The 25,490-nt window shown below is 36.6% G+C and overlaps 1 protein-coding gene and 2 long non-coding RNA genes across 4 annotated transcripts; 2 read left to right on the top strand and 1 right to left on the bottom strand.

The window, feature by feature from the left end:
- The first annotated feature begins 2,662 nt into the window (after nt 1–2,662).
- Nucleotides 2,663–4,644, top strand: LOC141630613 (uncharacterized). Its single transcript, XM_074443398.1, has 4 exons — nt 2,663–2,797; nt 2,892–3,077; nt 3,184–3,513; nt 4,360–4,644. Exons 1-4 carry the CDS (start codon nt 2,663–2,665, stop codon nt 4,642–4,644), a joined length of 936 nt encoding a protein of 311 aa, XP_074299499.1.
- A 1,846-nt stretch (nt 4,645–6,490) lies between these two features.
- Nucleotides 6,491–7,822, top strand: LOC141633668 (uncharacterized). The gene is made up of 3 exons (XR_012538437.1): nt 6,491–6,556; nt 7,327–7,425; nt 7,538–7,822. It is a non-coding gene; the product is annotated as an uncharacterized LOC141633668 (long non-coding RNA).
- A 9,174-nt stretch (nt 7,823–16,996) lies between these two features.
- LOC141627476 (uncharacterized) lies at nt 16,997–19,922 on the bottom strand. 2 transcript variants are annotated; one of them, XR_012537033.1, is made up of 3 exons: nt 19,298–19,922; nt 19,005–19,139; nt 16,997–17,207 (listed from the first exon to the last, which is right to left on the bottom strand). It is a non-coding gene; the product is annotated as an uncharacterized LOC141627476 (long non-coding RNA). The 2 variants fall into 2 exon arrangements; XR_012537032.1 differs by lacking the exons at nt 19,005–19,139; nt 19,298–19,922 and adding exons at nt 17,771–17,816; nt 18,023–18,125.
- Between the last annotated feature and the right edge of the window lie 5,568 nt (nt 19,923–25,490).

Genomic DNA, 25,490 nt, shown 5'->3' with positions numbered 1-25,490 from the left:
TTCGAAATTCCTATTTTTGGTTGCAAGTGGATTGAAAGTAATAATGGTGTTCGCAAGGATGAATTAGGATTCACGTTGGTGAATCTTGGTAAAGTCGGTCATAAGGAAGACCCTTTCATATTAGCCACTCAAGCAAAACAAGTGTTCTATGTAACAGATCCGGTGGACAAAAATTGGTCCGTTGTTTTATCTGTACGCGGTAGGCGTGCAATGGATACTTGTGATGAAGATGTTGTATTTGAGGGCGTCGATCAGCAGTTACCACGGTTTGAAGACGTTGATATTCTTAAGCCCTCGAGTTTATACACGCGTGATGATCATAGTGAGGGGATATGGATTGACAGTGAAACCAATTCAAAAAAACGTCGCCGTGATGATGATGTTTGATTAAACATGGTCAAATTTAGATTTATAATTTATTTTATTATTTTATTTATTTATTTTTTTGGTAGAATGTAAGTTCTCATTAAGCTCAAAAGACTATTACAAGCTAAGCAAATAATAACATTACATGGGATGAACTACAGTACATTTAGCTATTTGTTGTCTTAGCCGCATCTGGATTTGATGAATCAAACACTTAGGGTGCTGCAATTTTCCATCCAGGCGCACCTGATTTCTCTGCTGCCTAACTTCATAGTAGACTGAGGGCATTACAATAGCCAGATTTAAGAGCCTCCTTAACCCTGCAGATAGCTTTCCAATTCCCACTCACATGGGTTTTAGGAATATGGCTATCCCAAGGATCAGTTTTGATGTAAATTTGATGGACCCATTTCAACGGATATCTAGTCAACTGAGGGCATCATCTCTGACTGATTTCCTTATTTCGTTTTTTATATGTTGAACTTAATCTTGCATTTGTTCCTTTGCTGCCAGTTTACTTTTATGTCAACCGTCTAGTTTCTAAAGATTGGCTGTGGCTTTTGTGATTTAAGAATAATACTAATTTCAAAAATTTATGTGCAGGTTGATCGATGACAGCGCAAAAGAGAAAAAGAAGTAAGACAAAAAATAGCTCCAGCCAATCTGATGATGGTACGACAAAGAGAGAAAAGCGTTCGGAGAGGGGTCGATCGGTTTTGAAGTTAGCATCAAAAGCTATTAGAGATGAGGACCCAATTAAGTTAGAATGGGATAGTGTGCTGAATTTGCCGACTGGAGATTGGGCATTAAGTTCGATGAGTTGGATTGGAATTACTGTTCGGGGACATATTAGCTGCACGGTTGAAAAATGGGACGATGTGGATCAAGTGACAAGAAGAGATATGTTAGATATTATCGGAGTATGTAAAAAATTACTTAGCTTTTAAATATCATTTATCTTTTCTTATACAAAAGGTTAGTTTTATTAATATCTGTTTTTATTTTACTTTGACCATGTAGGGGGCATTCACAATTATGAAGGGACGTGAAGATTGGTGTCTTGCTAAGGCGGGAGAGTTATGGAGAAAGTGGAAGAGTAAGTTAGTCTCGAGTGGTTATACGATGAGGAGATTCGGGAGCTATCCGTGGACACCACCGACCTTGTGGAAGCAGATAACGCCTGATCAATGGAATTTATTTGTGGCATCTCATACTACTGATGCATTTAAGGTAATTCTAGCACCAGTCAGCCTCCATACTGCACCAATTTATATTTCACATTCAGTCCATTATTTATATCTGGTCAGATGCAGTAATTTATGTCGGGGTGATTTAAAAACCTGTACAAAAAAGGCGTGTTTCATTAAAATTTCACGCCAGAATGCAGACAATATCTGGTCAGAGTGCAGTAATTTATCTGGTCAGAATGCAACAATTTTGCGTCATGATTTGTTTGATAATGGGTTGTTGATGGTTCACCTCTATTCTTAAATGTTTGGCAGAGTAAGCTAGCTTAATTCATCAGGTGAAGTTATCAGCTTAATTTATCTGATTTGTTTGATAGAAGGTCACTTAATTCATCAGGTGAAGTTTTAGTTGTAACCAGTGTAATGGGTTGTTGATGGTTCACCTCTATTCTTAAATGTTTGGCAGAGTAAGCTAGCTTTTGGCATGCAGATTTCTGCAAAAAGTGCATGGGTTAGTTATATTAATTGGAAATTGGTTTCCTATGATAGACAACTGCAATCCTACGATAGACAACTGCAGTCTTTTGCTTAGGTGTTAGACAACTGCAGTCTTTTGCTTAATGTGCTGGCCATAGGGGACAATTTCCAACCTTCAAACATCTTCAGTTACCTTTTGGGAGGATTGATTTTAATTTGGAAATTGGTTTCCTATGATAGACAATTGCAATCTTTTTGTTTTGATTTTGGTGAATTTGGAAAAGGTTTATTAAACTTGTGGTTATTAAACTACTTACAAACAAGCTGATATGTGAGATTTGATTAAGTTCAGGAAGTGTACTGGCTGATGCATGATTAATTAATTTTCCATTGTGTCATATTTTTTGGATGTAAGCAAGTTACTTTTTTTTTGGCTGCAAATTGATGGTTATACAATATAAAACGATATTTTGGGATGAAAACAGGCCATTAGTGAGAAAAACAAGAAGAATGCGGCTCAAAGGCAAGCACAATACCATGGTTCTCGAGGAGGATATCGAGGAATTGAGAAGAAAGTTGTAAGTTATCTTTTTATTGTTTATTCACAACTATTTGATATTTAGCTAACTTAAATGCTTTTTTTAGAAAGCGACTTTGCAAAGGGATGCCCAATAGAGAAAGTTGATCGTTATTTAATTTGGCTAAGGGCTCACAAGTCCGAGAATGGAGATATGACCGATTATGTTAAGGAAGTGGAAAAAAAAATTGTAAGTTAATATCACATTTGAACTGTACGTTAAAACTAATGAATGTGTAGATAATGTTGTTCATAACTATTTGATTTTATATGAGTATGTGTAGGAAGCAATAAACAAAGACGTCAAGGCAGGAGTATTTGTTCCCAAGGGACGAGAAGATATACTCGCTAAGGCGCTTGGCAAGGCTGAACATCCTGGTCGTGTTCGAGGAGTTCCTAATGGCATAGGCATAAAAGAATATTTTGGGAAAGCTCCCAAAAACCCAACTCCAACACAGTTGAAAGAGAAGGTAAATATTACTAAACGTTGGCAATTACTAAACATTGGCTTAAGTCAAGAGTTGGAGAAGTGTTCAATAAGAAGTTGATTTCTTATTCAAATTTTTTCTCGGCGAGATAAGTACTTTGGAAGAGCAATTGAAAGAAACACAATTGATGATGTTGAAGTTCTGGCAAACGGGTGAGCGACCAAGTGAAGAAGTATTAGCTCGTTTCATGGACGCGATAACTAAGAGTACACAAGGAAATGGTGCATCTATGGAGGCGGCTCAATCACAAGCTAGAGAGGAGCCATCTTCTGGAGATGAGTCTGGAGAGGAGTCGCCCGATGATGAGCCATCTCATACGGAGAAATCAGTTCAGCCATCTACTAAGGAGCCGCTCTCTAATGAGGTTTTCCGTACTCCAGTGGCCACCATTCCAAAGATTCCTATCTCACCACTAGAGGTAGTCAAATTATAATCTCTCCCACTATATCATATTTATCTATCTACTTTGTGCTCAGGGGGAATTACATTTACCTAGGGCAAATCTAAAAATCAAACCTGTGACTGTGACTGTGACTTCATCTAAAAATCAAACCTGTGAATTACATTTCTCTGCAATCTGAAAAGCGGAGTCCAGTTTCACATTTAGGTGTGCCGAAAAATTACAATGAGAGTGAATTGGTAAGATCATAAGGTGAACATAAAAAAATCGTGTTTAAGTGACTCTGACTTCATCTCTGGAAAATCGTGTTTCTATTATAGTATTGCACGGAATCATACTATTACCAAAAAACAGTTTTGATGGCTGCCCACTGAAATGATTGGAGGGTGTGATCAGTTACACAGTTTTTATCTGTGATGCCTTTTCGCTTTGAGTGCCTTGACTTGTGACTGTGACTGTGACTGCATATCTGACATGTCGAAATATAGGACTGGCAAGGTACACAGTTTCTCTATGTTAATCTCCATAGTTGTTGATCTTGACTAGGCATACTACTAGGAACAGAGAGAGGGTCGAAATGTTAGGAGCCTTAGGAGCTTGCACCTTAAAAGCACGAAATTATAAATTTGTAGTTATGGAACTGTAGGAGCACAAAAATGACATTTGCTACTTATATATATAACAAATAGCAGTTTGATGGTATGATGGTTAGATTTTCATATCATTACTTTTAGGTAAACTGGTCGGTTTTTTATATGCAGGTTTTTTTTGAAAAGTCCTTGTTCGTACTGGTTTTTAATATTCTTATGACACATTTGATATAGATGACATACTTTGAAATTATGATTAATTTGAATTGTGTAGGCTTGGAAAAATTGTATATTATCATTGCCGGGGAAACCGATAGTGGCTTCAGGGTTGGTGTACATGTCACGTAATGGGGAGTTTGTTTCCGTTCACGGCGCCTCCCTAAGTAATGGTTTTAAAAAAGTCACAATCAAGAAAGTCTACGGTGGATCCGAAAATACTTTGTTGCCGGTGCCTGTTGGCGACTTGAAGATATTGAATGATGCTAAGGGCTCATTTGTTCAATGGCCACAAAATAATATTCATAGTCCTAATGAGGTAATTTCATTTGTTGACGGCTAATAGAGAGACATGCATTCATAGTCTATTTATTTTTCTTTTCATCCTTCTTGATAAGGATGTTGGTATTGATATCAGTCACTATACAATGTTTGAATTAAATGCTTTTGATAACCGTGCGAAAAAATATACGAGAAGATATGACACGGGAATCAACCAATTCTAGACAACCAAACCCTAAGCCTTTAGACTCAAAATCAGCAAGTTTTCTTGGCGTAGAAGTTAGTCTTCAGTTCAGGGAAAAGTGGAGAACCATGTCGTTGAAGAAGTTAATAAATGAGGCTCGTGTGTTAAAGACAAGTGCAACGATGATCACCGTGGATATAAAAGAGCATATACTACACCACGAACAGAAATGCATGCTTACCTATGAAGACCTTATTCATTGGTGTGACGAAGAAGAGATAAGTGCCTCTCACATTGCTTTGTTCATGAGGTTTGATTTTTAATCTTCGAAATGTTTTATACAATTTTCTTAATTTTGTTTTGCATGCTTAGCTATGAGTCCAGCCAAATTTATTCCTACTATAACCAATGGAACTAGGATTGGTGAGTCCATGGGGGTTTTAAATGACTGGATGAGTACTGCAATTGACTAACTTAAATTACTAGCCAATGGTCTACATGTCCTATTTAAGAATGTTCTTGTTCAAGGGGTGTGAGTGTGAGATGTTCAAGTCGACCTGCATGCGCTTACATAAAAATGATCTAAAAGCAAACTTACAAAAAAAAAAGGCTTTACATAACTATATCAGATCATTTTTTAATCAGCTTAAAAAATCCAATTGAACATGAAAGACAGGACTCCATATATTATTTGGTGCTCGATCGGTTGCTGGATTTGATCAACCCCTAGTGAATCGTGAATCTGTTTGAGTGAATTCTACACAGTACTTCAAAATTGTGTAGCAGATGTAACTATTCATATCGAATCAGGTAACCTTGATTTATTCTCCTCTATTCACAGCAGAATCACTCTACTGAAAGCAGGATGTTAAATGTAAAGCTAGCATTTTTTCACCGCTGACCTGTACATGCCTTGTGCCAAAAATGTGTATAGTCAAGGACTGGAATAACTAAATGAGCATTGAGATCGATATCCAAAACAGTTTGAAGTTGCTATGCTACACTGACTCTTACATTCTCCCTCATGTATTCATGCCTGACTCTTAATACGTTGGTAAACATCACAAAGTTAATGTTAAAAGGAAATGCACAAGAACTTTGCTTAAAGACCCTATACTGCATTTCTCTTGTATATTACTTCTAAACTGCATTTTTAAACCATATGAGTCATTAACATATGCTGAGACGATCAATTATCATTTTTTTGTGGTAGGTATTTAACTGAGCTGCTAGAGAGTATGCAATGTACAAATTCATATGGATTCTTGTGCCCCACATTATTGTCCAAGTTCGCTAGTTTTGAAAATGAAGATAATCGGTCAGACTATATTGTTAAGGCTATGACATGTACGGGTTGTGAAAGGAGTCGAAAGCTTGTTTTTGCTCCATATTTTGAAGGGTATGTACCTTTTTTTCATACTACTATTTATTATATTATTCAATGCTACTTATTAATACGCGATGCTGATTGTTTTATTTTATAAATGGTAGTAATCATTGGATGTTGGCTGCCATTAATCCAAAGGATGGTGTAGTATATTGGTGTGATCCAGCTGGAACTCTAGAGCCTCGTAAATTTTTGAAGGATACAATTAATTTGTAAGCTCCGCATGTATATGATTTAAGAAATTGCAATTATTTCATAGCTTTACATTTGTTTTATTAAAATAAATATAATTAAGGCATGTCTATAACATATATTTAACACAGGCAATTACTGAAGCTAAACTCTATGGATCCACTTTTCGGGTGTCACCCACAAAAACAGCTTGAATGGAAAATTATAAAGGTACTCCTTCAACTAATAGTACTTTTATCTCCAAAATTATATAATCTATGTTTTTTTTGGGTTATTTGGTGAGAATAATCCAAACAATTACTCGTATGCTCAAATTAATCCCAACTATATTTTTACTCATATTAATCGACTTGTGAGTCATTTTTCTTCGCTACTACACCATTTCTAATTGCTTATTCCCAGTAGTCTTATTATTTCATACAGAGTTAGCCTTTTCGCCCCGATTTCATGTCTTTTCCTCGATCCGAAGCCAAGTCTTATTTCATACAGAATTAGCAATTATTTTTTGTGAGGGTATAGTCAATGTTGTGTTGATTCGGCATTTTCCTCTAAACGGGTTTTACTTCTTGCTATGCTTTTGAATCTTCAGTGGTAATGTGAATAATTTGGTGTTTGATATGGGTTTTGATTTGGTAGTGGAGAACACAAATTCAATTCAATAACAATGTGTGCTCACTATTTACTTTCTTCCATTTTAGACTCCAAGCCTGAGTTATTTTGCCTTAATTTTGTGTTTTGGCATTCATGTTTTAGGCGTTAGTATTGCAGTGATGGTATTCATGTTAGCTTTTTTTAGCTAAACTAGGGTCAATTTCTTCAGCCTTGTATTGAACGTAAGTTAAGGAACCCTTTCCATTGATTAATGGTGGATGAGAAGACTAGTAATACTATTTGGATTATTCTCATCAAACAACCTTTTTTTTTTGTTGTGGGCTTATTGTATATACGTTAGTTGACACTTGACATGATTTTGAATTTAGTGTCCTACACAGCCATTTGGGACCGTTTTATGTGGATATTATGTCTGCCGATATATGTTGGAGATCATCAGAGGACGATATATTAGTATTATTCCAAATGTACGTCCTTTCATTTCTTTATTTTGTTTCAATATTTACTTCATTTTATATAAATTAAATATGTTGGTATGTAAATAATTATAATTGTGTTTTTTGGTTACTTTGTATGTAGTTCATGATTAAAGCTCCGAAAACATACTCGGTTGAGCAAATTGATGAGGTGCGGGAAATTTGGGCTGAATATGCTTTGAAGTTTAAGGCGCAAGTATTTGATGGCAACGTCTAAAGTAATTAGGTTGATCAGATAGTTTGTGTGATGGTTTGTGGATGGAGAAACTTGTGTTAGTGCGTGTGTTTAAAAATCAGTCGTTGATAGCCTTGTATTTTGGAGGTTCAAACTTATATGGTTTTATTTGGTTGGATTTTAGAGTATAATGGTAAGATTTGCTGGAATTTTTGAAATGTAGCCGAATATAATATTAAGCGACTATTGTCGTATAGAATATGAATGAAACAATTTCTTTTTCAAAAATATGGTTGTGTGAAAGCGTATCGATATGTGCAATATTGTGTGCAGATTATATTTGAAAATTGGCCTGAAGTTGATTTAAAAAATGGGGGCAGAATTGATTTAAAAAATTGGCGCAAAAAACCTGAAATTGGCGTGAAATTTTTAGCGCGAAATACATTTTAAAATTTGGCGCAAAAAACGTGAATTTGGCGCAAAAAATATATAGAGGACGGTTGGAAGAAAAAGCGTCTTTATTCAAAAGAGGACGGTTCTGACCTGTACCCGTCCTCTTTGAAAATAAAAAGAAGACGGTTCTTTGAGGCAACCGTCCTGCTTTTACAAACAAAAGAAGACGGTTTGACTTTATCTTAACCGTCCTCTTAGCCTACGAGGACGGGTGAATTAAGGACGGTTAGTTTACGTAATAAGGACGGTTTTGAACCGTCCTCTTTATTGATTTTTGTAGTAGTGAAAGGAACATTTATTTTAATGATAATGTTCATAGGAAATATTGTTGTCCATTTTGATATAGCATATATATAATGTATTGAATGCTAATGACATTAAACAAAGAAATAGTCATAATATTATTTCATTAATATTAGAAAATATTTACAAAAGCCATTTCAGGTTTTCAAAATGGTAAAGCCTACTAAGGCTTATACTGAAAAAAAAAAAACACAAGATAATACCTAATAACAATAAACAGAAGATAACACAACATATTTCTAAACTAATCTAACAGTCGGAGTCATAATAATTCTCATCCCCAGACTGTTCCTCAATTTCATATTCTTCTTCTCTTTCCTTTAAAAATCGTCGTCCTTGTCTTTTGTGATGTCTAATTATTTACGCACGATTAGTCATAGTCGTGCGGATGCGAAATCTGTCAAGCATCCGATTATTCTTTACGATAGTTATCACACCATTTTCATTTCCGTGAACCGCGCCTCGGTAATAATCCCTCTCCTTTACCTCTGGGTCGTTCCCTATAAGGAACCACTTTGACCAACCCTTGCACACCATGGCCATGTTTTTCTTTTCTTCCCTCCCAAGTCGCTCAAACAAAATCTGGAGCAAATCCTGAGTAGTAAGCAATTGATGTAAAGGACGACTGGGAGATGGTACATCCATCTCCACAGGAATGTCATCTCCATCAAACCAGTTTGAAGAAAACTGGCTTACTTTCCATTCCCTATAATGGGCCATGAAATTTTGTTTGTAACCATCATTCTTGAAGGGAACTATCAGGCATTTTGAGTAGTCCATTGTTTTTTTTTTTTTTAAGAAAATTAAGTACTTTTCTGAAGAGATTAAAAGTTTTGTTTATTGGAAAAGGTAGGATGGAAAACTAGTTGTATACTCTTGGGTTTATATAGTGGATTAATTGATTAAAAGAGATTAAATTCTCAGGAACAGTTGTGTCTTTTCAACTGACACAAACATAATCATGGTAATTAATAAATTGGGTGAAGTTATCTATGTTAGTTTAATCTATTGCATAAAAAAAAGATATGGACATTATGAAAATACGTAATGGACATTTGAATTAAACTGAATTCACATTTTTTTCCAAATAATGTTTCATGTTCTTTTTTAAATAATTTAATGTACCTTTTAATATTATATAATGTACATTTTCCAAACAGTGCTTAATAATATTTTAGTTGTACCTAATTATCAGAAAATGCAAATTACGAATATATATAGTTGACAATTTATTTTATGGAACATGTTTTTTTATAATTAATATAATGTACATTTAGAAGTAATATTCAAATTAATGTGAATAATTGCGTCTTTTCACCACATAAGCAAGTTATTTCGTACAAATAAAGGTTCATATATAATGTATTCCTTCGAATGTCCATTATCATGCCTTTAAAGGAACATTTATTTTACTGCTAATGTTTATAGGAAATATTGTTGTCCATTTTGATAGAGCATATATAAAATGTATTGAATTCTAATGACAGTAAACAAACAAATAGACACAATACTATTTCATTAATATTAGTAAAATATTTACAAAAGCCATTTAAGGCTTTCAAAATGATAAAGCCTACTAAGGCTTATACTGAAAAAGAAAAAAAAAACACAAGATAATACAAAATAACAATAAAATAGAAAACTAACTTAATATATTTCTAAACCAATCTAATAGTCTGAGTCATAATAACCCTCATCACTGATCGCTCCTCAATTTCATATTCTTCTCTTCGGTTTCTAAATTGTCGTGCTTGTTGTTTATGATGTCTAATTATTTCTGCACGACTAGATAGAGTCGTCGTGCAAAGGCGAATCTTTCTAGGAGCCGCCGATCCTTTGTGATAGTGATTATACCATTTTGCTGTTCCCGAACCACCCCTCGATAATAATCCCTTTCCTTTACCTCTGACTCCATTCCTATAAGGAACCACTTCGACCAGCCCTTGCACACCATTGCCATGTTTTTCTTTTCCTCCCTCCCAAGTCGCTCAAACAAAATTCGGAGCAAAGCCCGAGTAGTAAGGAAATAATGTAAAGGACTCTTTGGGAGATGGTACATCCATCTCCACAGGAATGTCATCTCCATCAAACCAGTTTGAAGAAAACTGGCTTACTTTCCAATCCCTATAATGGTTCATGAAATTTTCTTTGTGAGCATCATTCTTGTAGGCAACTATCGTGCATTTTGAGTAGTCCATTGTTTTTTTTTTTTTTAAGAAAATTAAATACTTTTCTGAAGAGATTAAAAGTTTTGGTTATTGGAAAAGGTTTTAGAAATGAAGGTAAGATGGAAAAGTAATTGTGTACTCCTTGGTTTATATAGTGGATTAATTCAGTAGAAGAGATTAAATTTGGTGAACAGTTGTGTCTTTTCAACTGCCACAAACATAATCATGGTAATTAATAAATTGGGAAAAGTTATCTATGTTAGTTAAATGTCTCGCATAAAAACAAAGATATTCACACTATAAATATACGTAATGGACATTTGAATTAAACTGAAAGCACATTTATTTTCCAAATAATGTTCCATGTTCTTTTTTAAATAATTTAATGTACCTTTTAATATTATATAATGTACATTTTCCAAACAGTGCTTAATGATATTTTAGTTGCACCTAATTATCAGAAAATGCAAATTATGAATATACTATAGATAGTGGACAATTTATTTGATGGAACATGTTTTTTTATAATTAATATAATGTACATTTAGAATTAATATTGAAATTAAGGTGAATAGTTGTGTCTTTTCACCACTTAAGCAAAACTTACAAACCATCATTTGACATATTGAACAGTTGCAAGACCACTTGCAAAACGTAATTATTACTTGCACATACTTATTATATATAATGCACATTTCACTAAGACTGATTGGACATTTCCTTATGAAACGTGTATAAGACAACACAAAGACAACACAAAGACATTATTTTTACATGCAAAATTACTTTTCAGTTACTTCAAATTGCACACTTTTCCTTTCTCATTATTTTTAGTACATTGTTTCTCACCACAAAGTACATTTGCGTTTATCATCCTTCTAAAACCAAACAAACAAACTATAAACCCTAATTTAACACTTTTCATTATAAAAATAATGTTTTTGTGGTTCTCAGACATTACATCTAGTTAATTAAATTTAATCAAATCCGAAATTAAGTTGAATTTAATCAAATTCAACTTTAACATCATCATAAAATCAATTCAACAACGATTGAGAAACGAATTAAATAATATTGAATGAACATACCTCAATATTGATCAGAGAAAAACAATAATTCCAGATGAATGACCAAATCAATTCCGATTTTTCTTACAAAGTTTTGATCTTGAAATAACTCAATAGCCGATGAATGCAAAAGTTTGAACAAATTGACTCGATTTGCGCTTGAACACACACAATTGATGATGAATAAACGATTTTAGATCACTAAATTTGATATCGAAAGACAAAAATTTACAAATTAAGGAAGGATTAATGATGAAATCGATTGATTTTGTTTCGTGTGGTTTGATTTTGTTACGTAGGCTTGATATTGCTGACATGTACAATCTTATTTTTTGTATTGCGTGAAATTTTAAGAGCAGCGCGCGTTTAATCTCAGCCGTTAGTCTTATTTGATGGACGGTTGAGAGCTGTTCTCACGGTTCTCACGATAAGCCCCGTTCTCACCGGAACTCTACCCTAATAATAATAATAATAATAATAATAATAATAATAATAAATATATAATATTAATAATATTAATAAAAACTATTAAGTTTAAGATTCGCAAAATCGAAATTACCGGATTTAGTGGAGTCAATCAAGTGAGTGAGTGAGTGAATTTGAATGGAGATGAAATGAAATGAGCTAAATCGAATCAATAAAGTGAGCTAAACTGAATCGAGCCGAATCGAATCGAATAGAGCCGAAATAACTAAATCAATAGAATAAGTGAGCCGAAATCAAATGAAAGTGAAAATAAGCTAGAAAGAACAGAGCCTTAGTGGAGTTGTGATAATGCCCGTTTGTAGAAGGGTCGTCTTACATCTGTCATAACTTGAGATCTGCACATGATATTGATGTGATTCCAATTGGAGGTGATAACTTGTTCTCTTATGATTCCAACGGTAGGTCACATGTCTAAAATAACCAAGAAACGGGTGAGATATGACTATTTTACACCGAGTGAGGTTCACTCGACCGAGTGGACCGGCACTTGACCGAGTGAGGTTCACTCGACCGAGTGGACCAACACTCGACCGAGTGAGTGACACTCGACCGAGTGAACTCGTCACTCGGTCGAGTGGCACTGAATCAGAACACGGGATAAGAAATCTTATCCCCTTATCCCCATTCATTCTATCTTCTTCCTCCTCACTCCAAATGCTCTCCCTTGTCTCTAAAACCCTCACAAACACCGTCTTCTATGGATTTAAGCTTGTTCTAGGGGATTGTTCACCTTATTCTTATCCTTACACCATTGTAAGTCAAGATCTATCCTTTCTTATTTTGTAGTAAACCCTAACTTTTGGGGGAAATTAATTTGGGTAATTAATTAGTAGTTAGTGTGTGTATTATGGGTAATTAGTGAGTATAATAAGGGGGTTTGTATTATATAATAGCATAGGATGTATTTGCGATGGTATTACATGATTTATATAGGATTATGATGGTCTTGCAAGACGGAATCGTAGGGGATTCTAGTAGCTCATAAAGAATGTTAAAAGGTAGGTTAATCCTACTTGGCTTCAATAATGTAATGTTGTTTATGTTGATGTTGTAGTTAGTCTTACATAATTAGGGCATTTGTATTATAACATATTTAGTGGTAATCACATAATTAAGAGGATGATTATGATATGTTGAGTGTGGTTCATGTATTGGTTATTATCATATATGTTGGAGGATTTGTTGATGTTTTTGATGTTGTTGTTATTGTTGTTTTGGAGACGTACGACGGTTGGGAGACAGTCTTACGCTTAAGTCGCCTCTTGAAGCTTCCCACTCCAAGAGGGATATGCACATTAATGGCTTGAGTTACGGAGGGACTGGTGTGGTTGAGACACAACATCTGGCAGGGGATCCGGTTGGCTTCCGTACCCGGTACGTCTGGGCGTGCGTGTCCCTGTACCTGTTTATGGTTGTTGGTATGTCTGGGCGTGTCCCGGTACCAGTGTGGTTGTCGGTATGTCTGGGCGTGTCCCGATACCTGTTTGTGGTTGTTGGTATGTCTGGGTGTGTCCTGGTACCAGCGTGGTTGTCGGTATGTCAAGGCATGTCCCCGTACCATGGTGGTGGTTGTTTGATAGCGCCTCATTCACATTGGTAGTCATGTTGCATATTCACATATTTGAGTCGTGTCGCACCTTATTTGCTTATTGAAACTGACGATTGTGTGTCTGTGTAATTGTCACTTGTCTCTTTTAGGGTGGCCTGTGTTTCTTTATTGTATCTCTGATTCACCGCCTCGGAAAACCGAGAAGGTAACATCTCCCAATTACCTTGGCTGGGTAAGAAGGGGGTGTTACAAAGTGGTATCAGAGCGACGATATTGGAACCTAAACCAATGAACCAAAATGAATCTAGGAGTGTCAAATAAAATGAACCCAACATGAATACAATAGGAGGTCGGTTTTGGATGAGTAGGCGCCCTCAAATTAAAACTAGTGCTTATTGTCCATGTTGGTCACTACCTGGGTGGTTAAGAGTGTGGGTGAACGCTATGTGGATAGTTGTATGGTTGCATGATTATGTGATAGCGTTAAGTTTATTACATGGCATAATTATTTCCAATGATGTGTGAATGTGTATAGAAGTTGAATGCTTGGATTGATGTGAATAGCATGCTTGAGAATGGCTAACATGTGTTGGTATACGGATAATGGTTTCACTCTGAATGCCTATTAGTGTTATCGATCATGTATGATTAGTCATGGATGTTGGTAGAGTAGCTACTAATGCTACGGTAGTGTACGAAAGACGGTAAGTAGGATGACGTATGGACTAACTCGGGTAAGTCACCGGTAGCCGGTGGACTCCCGAACCTTTTCCTTGTGTTGCAGGAACTTCATTGTTCTAATTCGACTCTAAATTTCAAGTTGTAAGCAATCACTCTACCGAGTACGAGTCCACACTCGGCCGAGTACAGTGCACTCGACCGAGTTGACCTTGGCACTCGACCGAGTGGAACATTTTCTAGAAACTGGAAACATTTTGGAAAATGAAGCACTCGATCGAGTGAACTCGGCTACTCGACCGAGTGGAATTTCACTCGACCGAGTGGGTGTTGTAGCTGAGATTTTTACACGGGTTAAGAAGGGGGGTGTTACATCTCGAGTTGGATTCTGACTGTCAAAGTCAAACCCGTGGTTTGTTAATGTTCGTTGGTTAATTTACATGGATTATTGATGTATGACTCGAATAGAAGTACTTTAGCATGTTTATGTACAAAAGACGAATTCTAAAGACTCGATATGGAAGAAACGAACCTTTAAAATCCGGGGTTGAATTAGATGACGAAAACCCGCGAATATTAGCTATAAAGGATTTCAGCCGAGAAAGGTTGAAAAAGATTTATAAAAGCTAATTTGAAAATTATTAGATGAAATAAGGGAAAAACGAAGAAAGAAAAATAAAAGATGAAAGGAACAAAAATCCGAGGAAGAAGAAGAAGTGAAGCAACTGAAGGCAACCTCTGGAAAAAGCACATGATCTTTGTGACCTTTCCGTAAGGCGAATCGATCGATGCGATTCTTCCCCACGCGTCGTTCTCTCGTTGTTTTGAAAAATAGGTTTGAAAAGATGATTTTAAAGACGGTTTTAAGCATGTTTATAACATAAATTCTTACAAAAATTATGATACATAAATAAAACAAGATTAAAATGAGATTTTACACCCTCAGACATACATGTTAGCGTCGCGAGATTTAACTAAATCGGTTTTTAGTGGTAACTCGATTCGATCTTCGTAAATATGAAAGTGCCCTTGAAAAAGGAATTTAAAAGATTGATTTAATTATTGTGTAGTGGTCAAATTGGTCGGTCTATGCAACGTGACTGGTACCCAGAATGATCTGGGCCTGTGTGGTCGCGTAGAGCAAGCACGTAGGCATCGAAAAGCAAGAGCGTGGTTTTAGAATGCAAAGGGAGAAGAGAAGGGCGGACACTCGCGTTAAAAATATGTGAGGCGAAGGCCTCTATTTATACTAATCACGAGGAGGAATTATAGAAAGAGTAGAATTTGGAAAGGAATAGGAAAGAAACACGCCGACTTTGATTTTCTGCTGAGAAACCCTCTGGGGAAGAGGCGCATCAAATAGTGTGTCCTCTCTAGGGCGGTTTCCTGCGCTGCCAGAAAGCGCGTTGACAGTCTGTCGTAGATTAGGCATAACTTTCTCTACAAGACTCGGATTAAGATGATTTTAAGGGCGTTGAAAAGTTAAGAGAAAGATATAGAACTTTCTGTGAAATAGATCAGACCCAAAAAAGTCATTATCACCTCATAAAATGGGCCTAAAGATCGGGTTGTCATTTTTGTTAAATGAAATGCACATTTTGCAATGTAAACTTAAGTTTAGCCTAAAGAATTGACATGGGACTCAAAATGAGATATATTCCTAACATTTTATGACATCCTAACCTTAAGTAGACAAGCACATTGCTTTTTGACTCGGGATTGACGGTTTTAGAAAATGGAAACGGTTTTTGACCCGGACTCCAAATGTACTCTAATTACTGTCAAAACGACCGTAATGACACCTAGATGACAACCAAGAGGTAGACACAATTGAACGGGTTACCTTTTATTAACCGATTTATGAAACGTCATATGATCGCGACATATGCTAAACATGCGGCCTAATCATCACTAGGTGTTTGGTGGGAGGTGCAGAAACGAGGTGTCTACAGAGCCTCCACTTTGACTAAGGCTTGGACAGGGCAAAAGTCAAAGTATATCCCTCAGGTCAATCAAAGATTACAACCTGAAGACTATGGCGACGCAAGGCGGCTCAAGGGGACTGAGGCAAGAACCTGTCGTCGGGAAAGTTTTAGTGTCTGTCGACTTCCGGGGAGGGTCGTTTAAAGTCCATTAGACTACGTAAGGAAAGCTCGCCAGCCATAAGAAGAAATCATACCTGAGACACCCCTGGATGAAACGGGACTGAAGGCGCTTCGGCAAAACTCTTTATTTGTCTGAAGATAACTTGGTGTCTGAAGGCATCACTACTACAAAAATGATCAAAGAGAACGGTTGGTAACCGTTCTTATACGTAGTTTGGACCGTCCTGTGGCCAAGCGTTCTCTTTGATCTAAGAGAACGGTTGAAATCAAGTCAACCCGTTCTCTTTGTAACAACAATCAGAACGGTTGTCTTTTAGAACCGTTCTCGTTGATATATCAAAGAGAACGGTTACCTGAAATAACCAGTCTCTTTGATAAGGCAGTTCTCTTTGTTAGAGTTTTAGATTTTTTGGCGCCTTAGTTCTATCATTTCAAAGAGAACAGTTGTGATGGTACTAACCGTTCTCTTTGATCCTGTAATTTTTTTTTTAAAATATTTCTATTTTTATCATAACCCTACACGAATGAATCATATAGCTCATAAAAATTAAACCTGTTACAATTCAGAAACTCCGGCAATTTTTACACAAGAAAAACCTTTCGATTTAATTTGAACCATTAGGACAAATTTTATTGAAACAAAATACAAAAATGTATCATATTGTTAAGAGCCTACAAATATCGAAGATACGCTACCATGTGCAAAACATAAATAAAAATCTTCAATCCTTATCACTTAGTCGCATCATAGTGCAAATAAATCGAACTTCAAAAAATTGTAATCATCGTCTACAGAAAAATGAAGCTTGCATCAGTTTCTAAAGCAGGACTCTCGTGAATATTTGATACCAGGTACATAATTAAAATGAGCGACTCTTAAACACATAGGACACACCAATATATGGCATATAATTATGATAAATATGCTCATTAAAAACTCAATGTATTAGCGGTTCTAAGTTAGTCAAAATTAGACCCCATCTGATCGATACACTGACAAAAGCACACGCACATGTAAAACAATCAACACATAATAAGCTGACAATTTTTTTTCTTCACATACAAACTACTCCTAGCATTTATCATTTAATCGAAATCCATGTCATCCGGCCCCACAATCAACCCACAACATAAAAAGGAAGGAAAAAAAAGTTGAAGAACAGATAATCGTTACCAATCAAATCTAGCAAATGACATAAAGGAAAGCATGAAAAAAAAACAGCAATAATCGTCAGAACTTGGAATTCACCACAACCTTGTTTTCTGCTCATGTTCCATAATATAAAGATTATCATCTTGTTTTCTCATTTTCATAAACGACACTAAAAGAGTCTGTAGTGGAAAAATGTTACCTGAGACAAAATAGGGATTGATGCACCAGGAAGCATGGCTGATCCCCTGATCCAAAACACATAAAAAAGAAAAAAAATCAAGGTAAGTTAAGCCAAATGCCTTTGTTGCAGAACCTTGGTCACAAATGCAAGACGATACAATAATCAACAATTATTTTATACACTCAATTGATTATCCACAGTCAATTACCAAAATATCTAGGGAGTACTCCGTATCATAAATAATGTTTCAAATATATTAAGACAACAAACCTATCAACAAAATAGAAACCAGTGTGTAGGATGTTAGGAAAAATAGGTCCTCGGCCAACGACGGTAACCAGTAAGCTTGATTGTCTATAGTAGATCTTCATTAGGAAAAAAAGCCACTCAAACAAAGTACAAGAATATCAAAAACAACACCTTAAATCATATTGAGGGAGATTTAACATGGTAGAATACAAGGAGCCATTATCCTTACTTCATCCAATCCAAATGGAGCTTGAATAATCACTACTACAAAACTCCTTATAGACATCAGACTTTTTTAGGCTCGGAAAGGGGCTAGGATGCAACTTCAAGCATCTTAACACATCAATCATATAGAGATCGCATTAAAGACACTTAATCAAGAATATAATAGACTGATCTAATGCTTTATATTTCAGCAGATGTTGTTGACCTCTGGCTGCTTAATTGGTGATACTTGAGCAGATGAATACATCCTAGAACAAGAAAAGTTGAACAAAAAAAATTCATGGAAAGGATTATTCTCTTCTCGCTGCAGTCAACTTCTACACACTCATTTTGAAATATGACTATATATATGTATGAGATATACAACTATCTAAGCATACAACAAGCAACAACAATACAGACAAAAACTTACCTTCGATTCAAGGTCTGAGAACTAATTCCTATGAAACAATGTCCAAACATCCATGAGAACTAATTATTGCCAACCAAATTGAAGTCACATTAGTGCACGAAATTGTTTACTAGAGAACAAGTAGTTGAAACTTTGTATAATTAATTGGCTCAACAAACTCAACATTTTTCATTTGCTATCTAAAGATTGGCTAATGCTTTCATTGAATTATTCCTTTTCCGTCTTTAATGGCCTATACAATCCATACCTAAATTTGCCTCATTCAAGTAGAATCCCTTACTAACCATTAACAGTTACACCACATCCAAATTTTTAACTAAGCAAGTAAGCATACCACAAGAAACAACAATACAGAGAGAAGCTTACCTTTGATAGAAGGTTTAATAAATTGACCCAGTTCAGTACTTTGATCTCTTCGAGATATGGTGTCAATAGCACCATTCAGGCGATCCCAAAGTGAATCAGTATCGACATACTCAGCCTGCCATTCTATGCTCTTTCCTGCAACATAAGCAGATGCACATCGAAGCAATCACTCAAATCGTTTTCATGGATAAGAATTCCGCAAAATGCACAAAAAAAATCAATATGCTGACAACCTATCTAACTACTTAAATACAGGAAAACAAATAAAAGACGCAAGCAATTAGAAGAATTACTCTAGGTCATTTTTAGCAGACACGATCAGGGAAGGAACTTCATAACCAGTTTCTTGCCCCTGCCTGGCAACCTCCGCGAGCAATTTAGCAGTCTTTTTGAACGATGATTGATTAGTGCTGATTATAGATTTTCACAAAGGAAAGGGAAGACATGTCGAGTGAGATAAAATTCTAACTTTACTTATGAAATGCTAAGGACCTAGTAAGTCCAACCTATAATATTCACCTAATCCCAAATTTGAAAGAAATAATTTACAAACAAAGTAATAAATGAGAAGAATTAATCACCTAGGCTAGAGGAAGCACCAGCAAAAAGCAAGCAGGCAGCGACAACAGCTAACAGCAACATGCAACTATAGAGATAAGTTGGGGGAGACAAACATTCATAGTGCCTGTTTTTTATCATGCAATGTCAAATTTGTAATATACACATGATCTCTAAAGCGATTTAATGCGATTAGAACTAACATGACCATATGTAAATCATCCAAAAGTCCAGCAAAAACAAAATAATTCATAAGGATTATGAATGAAAGCTCTAACATACTTAATTAATGTGTCCGTGTCATGAATAACAGTAGCATCAACTATCAAACTTCATGACATACTTGCACAATCTGAGCAGAAAAACTAATCCAATCACACTTTCAATAAGGCAAATAGACTGATAATATAATATAAATTTGTCTAATTAGAAATTAAAATAAGAAAACTAAGAAATATTGAATTAAAATTAACATACATATTGAAATGAAGGCGTCGACTACTTGACCAACGACGCGGCAACTGTGGTGAGACGAAGGTGTAAGGTCAAATCTAACTACTCCATAAACTTCATCCACACAAAAAATCCACCAACAATCAGAAAATTTTTATACTATTAAGCTAAATCAATAATATAAAATAAGCAACAATAAAATTAAATTTACTGATTTAAAATCGAATAAATAAAAGTGGGATAAACCTGGTACTCAGCCTCACACGAAACTTAAATTTGGGTTTCAAGAATATATTTACCTAGAAATTTCCCAGATCTCCCAAACGAATCAAGATGTTGAAGAACATCCAAGGAATCCGGATACAAAATGGAATCTTGATTCATGGCGCCGGCGACGAGAAAGCAGTTGTATGAATGGCCACCGACGATGCGACGAGGGTGGTGGCGGTGGAAAGGGAGTGAGAGGAAAGGGGGGAAAGGAAGACTGTACGTATGACGATATGAGTTGATGAAGTGTAAATGGGGTTTTTAGGGATTTAATAGAGAACGGTCGAGGATAGGGACCGTGTTCTTTGTTTTATCAAGGAGAACGGTTTGGATAGATAACCGGTCTCTTTTATATTTTAGGACGGTTGGTCAAACCTAACCGTTCTTTTTGTTAATGTACGAGAACGGTTTGAGCAAACAACCGTTCTTTATTGAAATTCTATATGCCCGCCAAACTAAATATAACAAAGAGACCGGTTCCGCTATCAACCGTTCTTGAAAGGGCGTTCTCTTTGCCTTAAATTATAGTAGTGCATTAGGGGTTACAGGGCTTCTAAAGAAACTTCTTAACACTTCTGAAGGCTAACTCTGAAGGTTATCTCATGAGGACGTAACTAAAAAGAACTTTTTAAATTTACTGAAGGGGTTATCCGAAGGTTATCTGAAAGGATTATCTGAAGGAAGAACATATGAAGGTTATCTTGAAGGGATGACTCTGAAGGATTAACACATAAAGGTTATCTTGAAGGTATGACTCTGAAGGATTAACATATGAAGGACTTAACTATCTAAAAGGTTATCTTAAGGTTATCTAAAGGGTTATCTGAAGGTGGAACATATGAAGGTTAGCAGGACGTTGGAAGAAATCTCTGGGACAGAGGCAGAACTTTCTGAGAACCGCCGGGGAAAACGGGCTTGCAGGTAGCAAACGTTGGTAGAAACTGCTGGGACAGAGGCAGGACTTTCTGAGAACTTGTGACACCCCCATACTCCAAGTGCCTTACCAGGACCACTTAAGGTATAAGAACGTCACCATCTCGGTTTCCCGAGGCAATGATAATCAAAAGATAATAAGGAAACATACTTAAATAGTAATAAAGTTTAAAGTGATTACAAGCCAACTCCAAAACTGTTTAAACAAAATACAAAGTTCTCAAAATTGTCTACTTTCAAAACTAAAAAAGTGTTTGACACAGCAGAAGACTTCTAAACTGCAACATGGTGACTCATCCCAGCTATCCCGTACACATCGTCTCATACCTGCCACCCCCGAATGAATCACCAGAGTTTTTAAAACATTTAAATGGGGTCAGTACTGATTACATTGAAACAAATGCCACAACGAAAGAACAACACAAACAGCTCAAGCAGTTTACACAAATCCCCAGTCTCCATCTCCAAATTCCACACAACTGACTACACACTAAAGTGTGTAATCCTGCCAGAGTACCCATCGCAACAAGTACTCCACGCCGCCAGTGGGGGACCGCAGCCGTACCCACCAAATCCCCGCTCATCTCCTTCGAGCGATAAACCCAAGTTCCTTAATGTGCACATCCCCTCTATGACGGGTTCCACGGAGGGCGAATCAAGGGCGTGAAGCCACTCCCGCAAGTGACTCCACTTAGCCAGGGACGCGCCCCGAAGATCACAGACAATTACACAACCAATCAACAGTATACTATCAACAACACCAAAACCAATCCAACAGTACAGTTACTCAACAGTTACAACAACAATTACCAACAACTTATGTAGCCAATACTGAGTAGGGAAACCCTACCTGGAAAGCAAACACCACAGACGATCAAGCAGCTAAGTCAGAATCTCTCCTCAACGAATCCTCCACCTATCATACATACATACAATCACAACCATATTCACATAAATCACCCAAAACCCCTAAATCACCCAATTAGGGTTTAACCAACTTTAACAAAACATTATTGAATTTATATGAAAATCTTACCCTCGACACAAGGATCACAATGACGTAAAGAACAAGATTATCCAACGAACTTAACCTTGGGGATTTGCTAATGATGCGATGAGATGAACTTACGTAACTCCTTTCTTCTCAATTAGATTTTTAGAATAGTTAAAAAGGTTTAAGAAAAGTGAAGGTATCATTATATATTAATCTCGCATCATTAACAAAACCCTTCAAAACTCGGCCCGTAAACTCACTTACTCGATCGAGTAAGTCACTTACTCAATAGAGTGACCCTTACTTGATCGAGTGCCAAGCTTACTCGATCGAGTACTCTACAGGCAGACTACTGTTTTGCGTAAAAAACTACTTACTCGACAGAGTAAGTCCCACTCGATAGAGTACCCTAAGACACATAAAACCCTAGTATTACAGTCTTCCCTCCTTAAAAAGAACTTCGTCCCCGAAGTTCAAACCACAACCAAAAACAAAACACACTAACATCACTCCGACATAACAACATCATCAAAACTCAAAACAAAACTCAAAACAAAACTCCCAAAACAAAACTCAACCGAACTCAAAACAACTACTAACTGTACTAAAACCAACATAAAACATGCAAAAACTGTATGTGACCATCTCCTACCCCCCTAAAAGAAACAAGGTTACGTCCTCGTAACCACAGATACCTGATCAAAAAGAGACGGATACCGCTCCCTCATCGCCTCTTCCGCCTCCGAAGTGGCCTCCTCAACCTCATGGTTAGACCAAAGAACCTTAGGCAACACTGTCTCACCGTGTCTGGTTTTCCTAACCTTGTGATCAAGAATCTGTTTGGGCATCTCAAGATAAGACAAGGACTCATCCAGCTCGATGTTCTCTACCTCTAACACATGTGATGTATCACTAACATACTTCCGCAGCTGAGATACATGAAACACATTATGCACTCTATCCAAAGCAGCTGGTAAAGCCAACCGATAAGCAACCTAACTCACACGATCCAAAATCTCATAAGGTCCGATAAACATCTGGCTTAGCTTCCCTCTCTTACCAAAACTCATGACCCCACGCATAGGAGACACTTTCAAAAGAACCTTGTCCCCAACCTGAAACTCTATGTCACAACGATGTAGGTCCGCATAACTCTTTTGTCGATCCTGGGCTGCTTTCATCCTTTACCTAATCAGCTTAACCTGTTCAACCATCTCATGTACCATCTGTGGTCAAAAAATAACTGCCTCAGCACTATCATCCCAGCAAATCGGAGTCCTACACCTCCTGACATACAATGCCTCAAATGATGCCATACCTATACTCGTGTGATATCTGTTGTTATACGAAAACTCAATCAAATCTATCCTCTGCTCCCAGCTACCACCAAAAATCCATAACACAAGCTCGCAACATGTCCTCTAAAGTCTTGATGGTCCTCTCTGTCTGGGCATCTGTCGCAGGGTGAAATGCAGTACTCATCTTCAAAATAGTTCCCATTATTTTCTGCAACTCTTTCCAAAAACGTGATATGAACCTCGCATCTCTATCGGATACTATATCTTTAGGCACCCCATGCAACCGAACCACGTGCTTCCTATAAGCCAAAGCTAACTGTATCTTGGTCCAATTATCTTTCATCGGCACAAAGTGAGCTGACTTAGTCAGTCGGTCAACTATAACCCATTTCATGTTATTACCCTACTGACTGAATCTTACCTTGTGGTCGTCGCTGCTCCACTTTAACTCTCTGACATGTCAAACAATGAGCCACAAACTCTGCTGTTTCTTTCTTCATACCAGGCCACCAGAAAGTCTGCTTCAAATCCTCATATAGCTTGTCACCACCTGGATGTACCGAATATGGTGTGCAATGAGCCTTTGTCATGATTATCTTTTTTAACTCCTCATCACTAGGAACACACCATCTCTCATCGAATCTCACACTACCATCTGTATGAATAGAGAATCTAGACATTGTCCTTTTCTCTACTCCAGCTCTCCACTCCTCAATATTGGGATCCAAAGCCTGTTTCCTGCGAATGTCATCATAAAGGTCTGGGTCCACTATCAAATCCCCTCTAGCATCTCCTTTCTGGATCATATGTATCCCCATCTTCCCCACCTCATCTCTCAACCTCATCAAGGACACAGCTGCGCATAGAGAATGCACACTCTTCCTGCTCAAAGCATCTGCAACCACATTAGCTTTCCCTTCATGGTATATAATATCCATGTCATAATCCCCAATCAGCTCCATCCACCTCCTCTGTCTCATGTTCAACTCCTTTTGAGTGAAGATGTACTTGAGACTCTTGTGATCTGAAAACACCTTGAAGGTCGCCCCATACAGATAGTGCCTCCAAATCTTGAGAGCAAACACAACTCCACCCAACTCCAGATCATGTGTCGGATAGTTCTCCTCATAAGGCTTCAGCTGCCTAGAAGCATAGGCAATCACCTTCCCATTCTGCATCAACACACAACCCAACCCGTTCTTTGAAGCATCTGTATACACCTCAAAATTCTCACTCCCTTCAGGTAAAGCTAAGATTGGAGCTGTGGTCAAACGCTCCTTTAATGTCTGGGACGTCGTCTCACAACTTTCATCCCAATGAAACATGTTCTCTTTCCTCATCAAAGCTGGCATAGGTCTGGCTATCTTGGAAAAGTCTTTCACGAACCGTCTGTAGTACCCTGCCAAACCCAAGAAACTCCTGATCTGTGCCACATTCTTTGGTGCTTCCCACTTAGTAACTGCTTCAATCTTTGTAGGATCCACTGCTACACCCTTCTTTGAAATCACATGCCCCGGAAAAGCAACTTCTCCTAACCAGAACTCACACTTGGACAACTTTGCATACAACTGATTGTCTCGTAAAGTCTGCAACACTAGCCTCAGATGCTCCTCATGCTCCTCCTTAGTCTTAGAAAAGAATAAAATCTTATATATATATATATATATATATATATATATATATATATATATATATATATATATATATATATATATATATATATATATATATATATATATATAAAACTTGGTTGAAACGCTGTGGATGCACCACGTGTCCTATACAGCCTTAATTACGATCATTAATTACAACTAATCATTAAATATGAACGTAATAAATACTGCTTAAATCTCAATAAAATATTAATTATAGATTAGTAAATGCTACGGATTTATTAAATTACATTAAATAAGTATGGTTATTTGTTTCTAAATTTGTTAAAAAAAAATTGATAAAAATTCTAAAATGTAAATCATTACATTT

The sequence above is a fragment of the Silene latifolia genome, chromosome Y (genome assembly GCF_048544455.1).
Source record: "Silene latifolia isolate original U9 population chromosome Y, ASM4854445v1, whole genome shotgun sequence".
Lineage (NCBI taxonomy): Eukaryota > Viridiplantae > Streptophyta > Magnoliopsida > Caryophyllales > Caryophyllaceae > Silene > Silene latifolia.
This window is presented reverse-complemented; position numbering and strand designations above follow the sequence as displayed.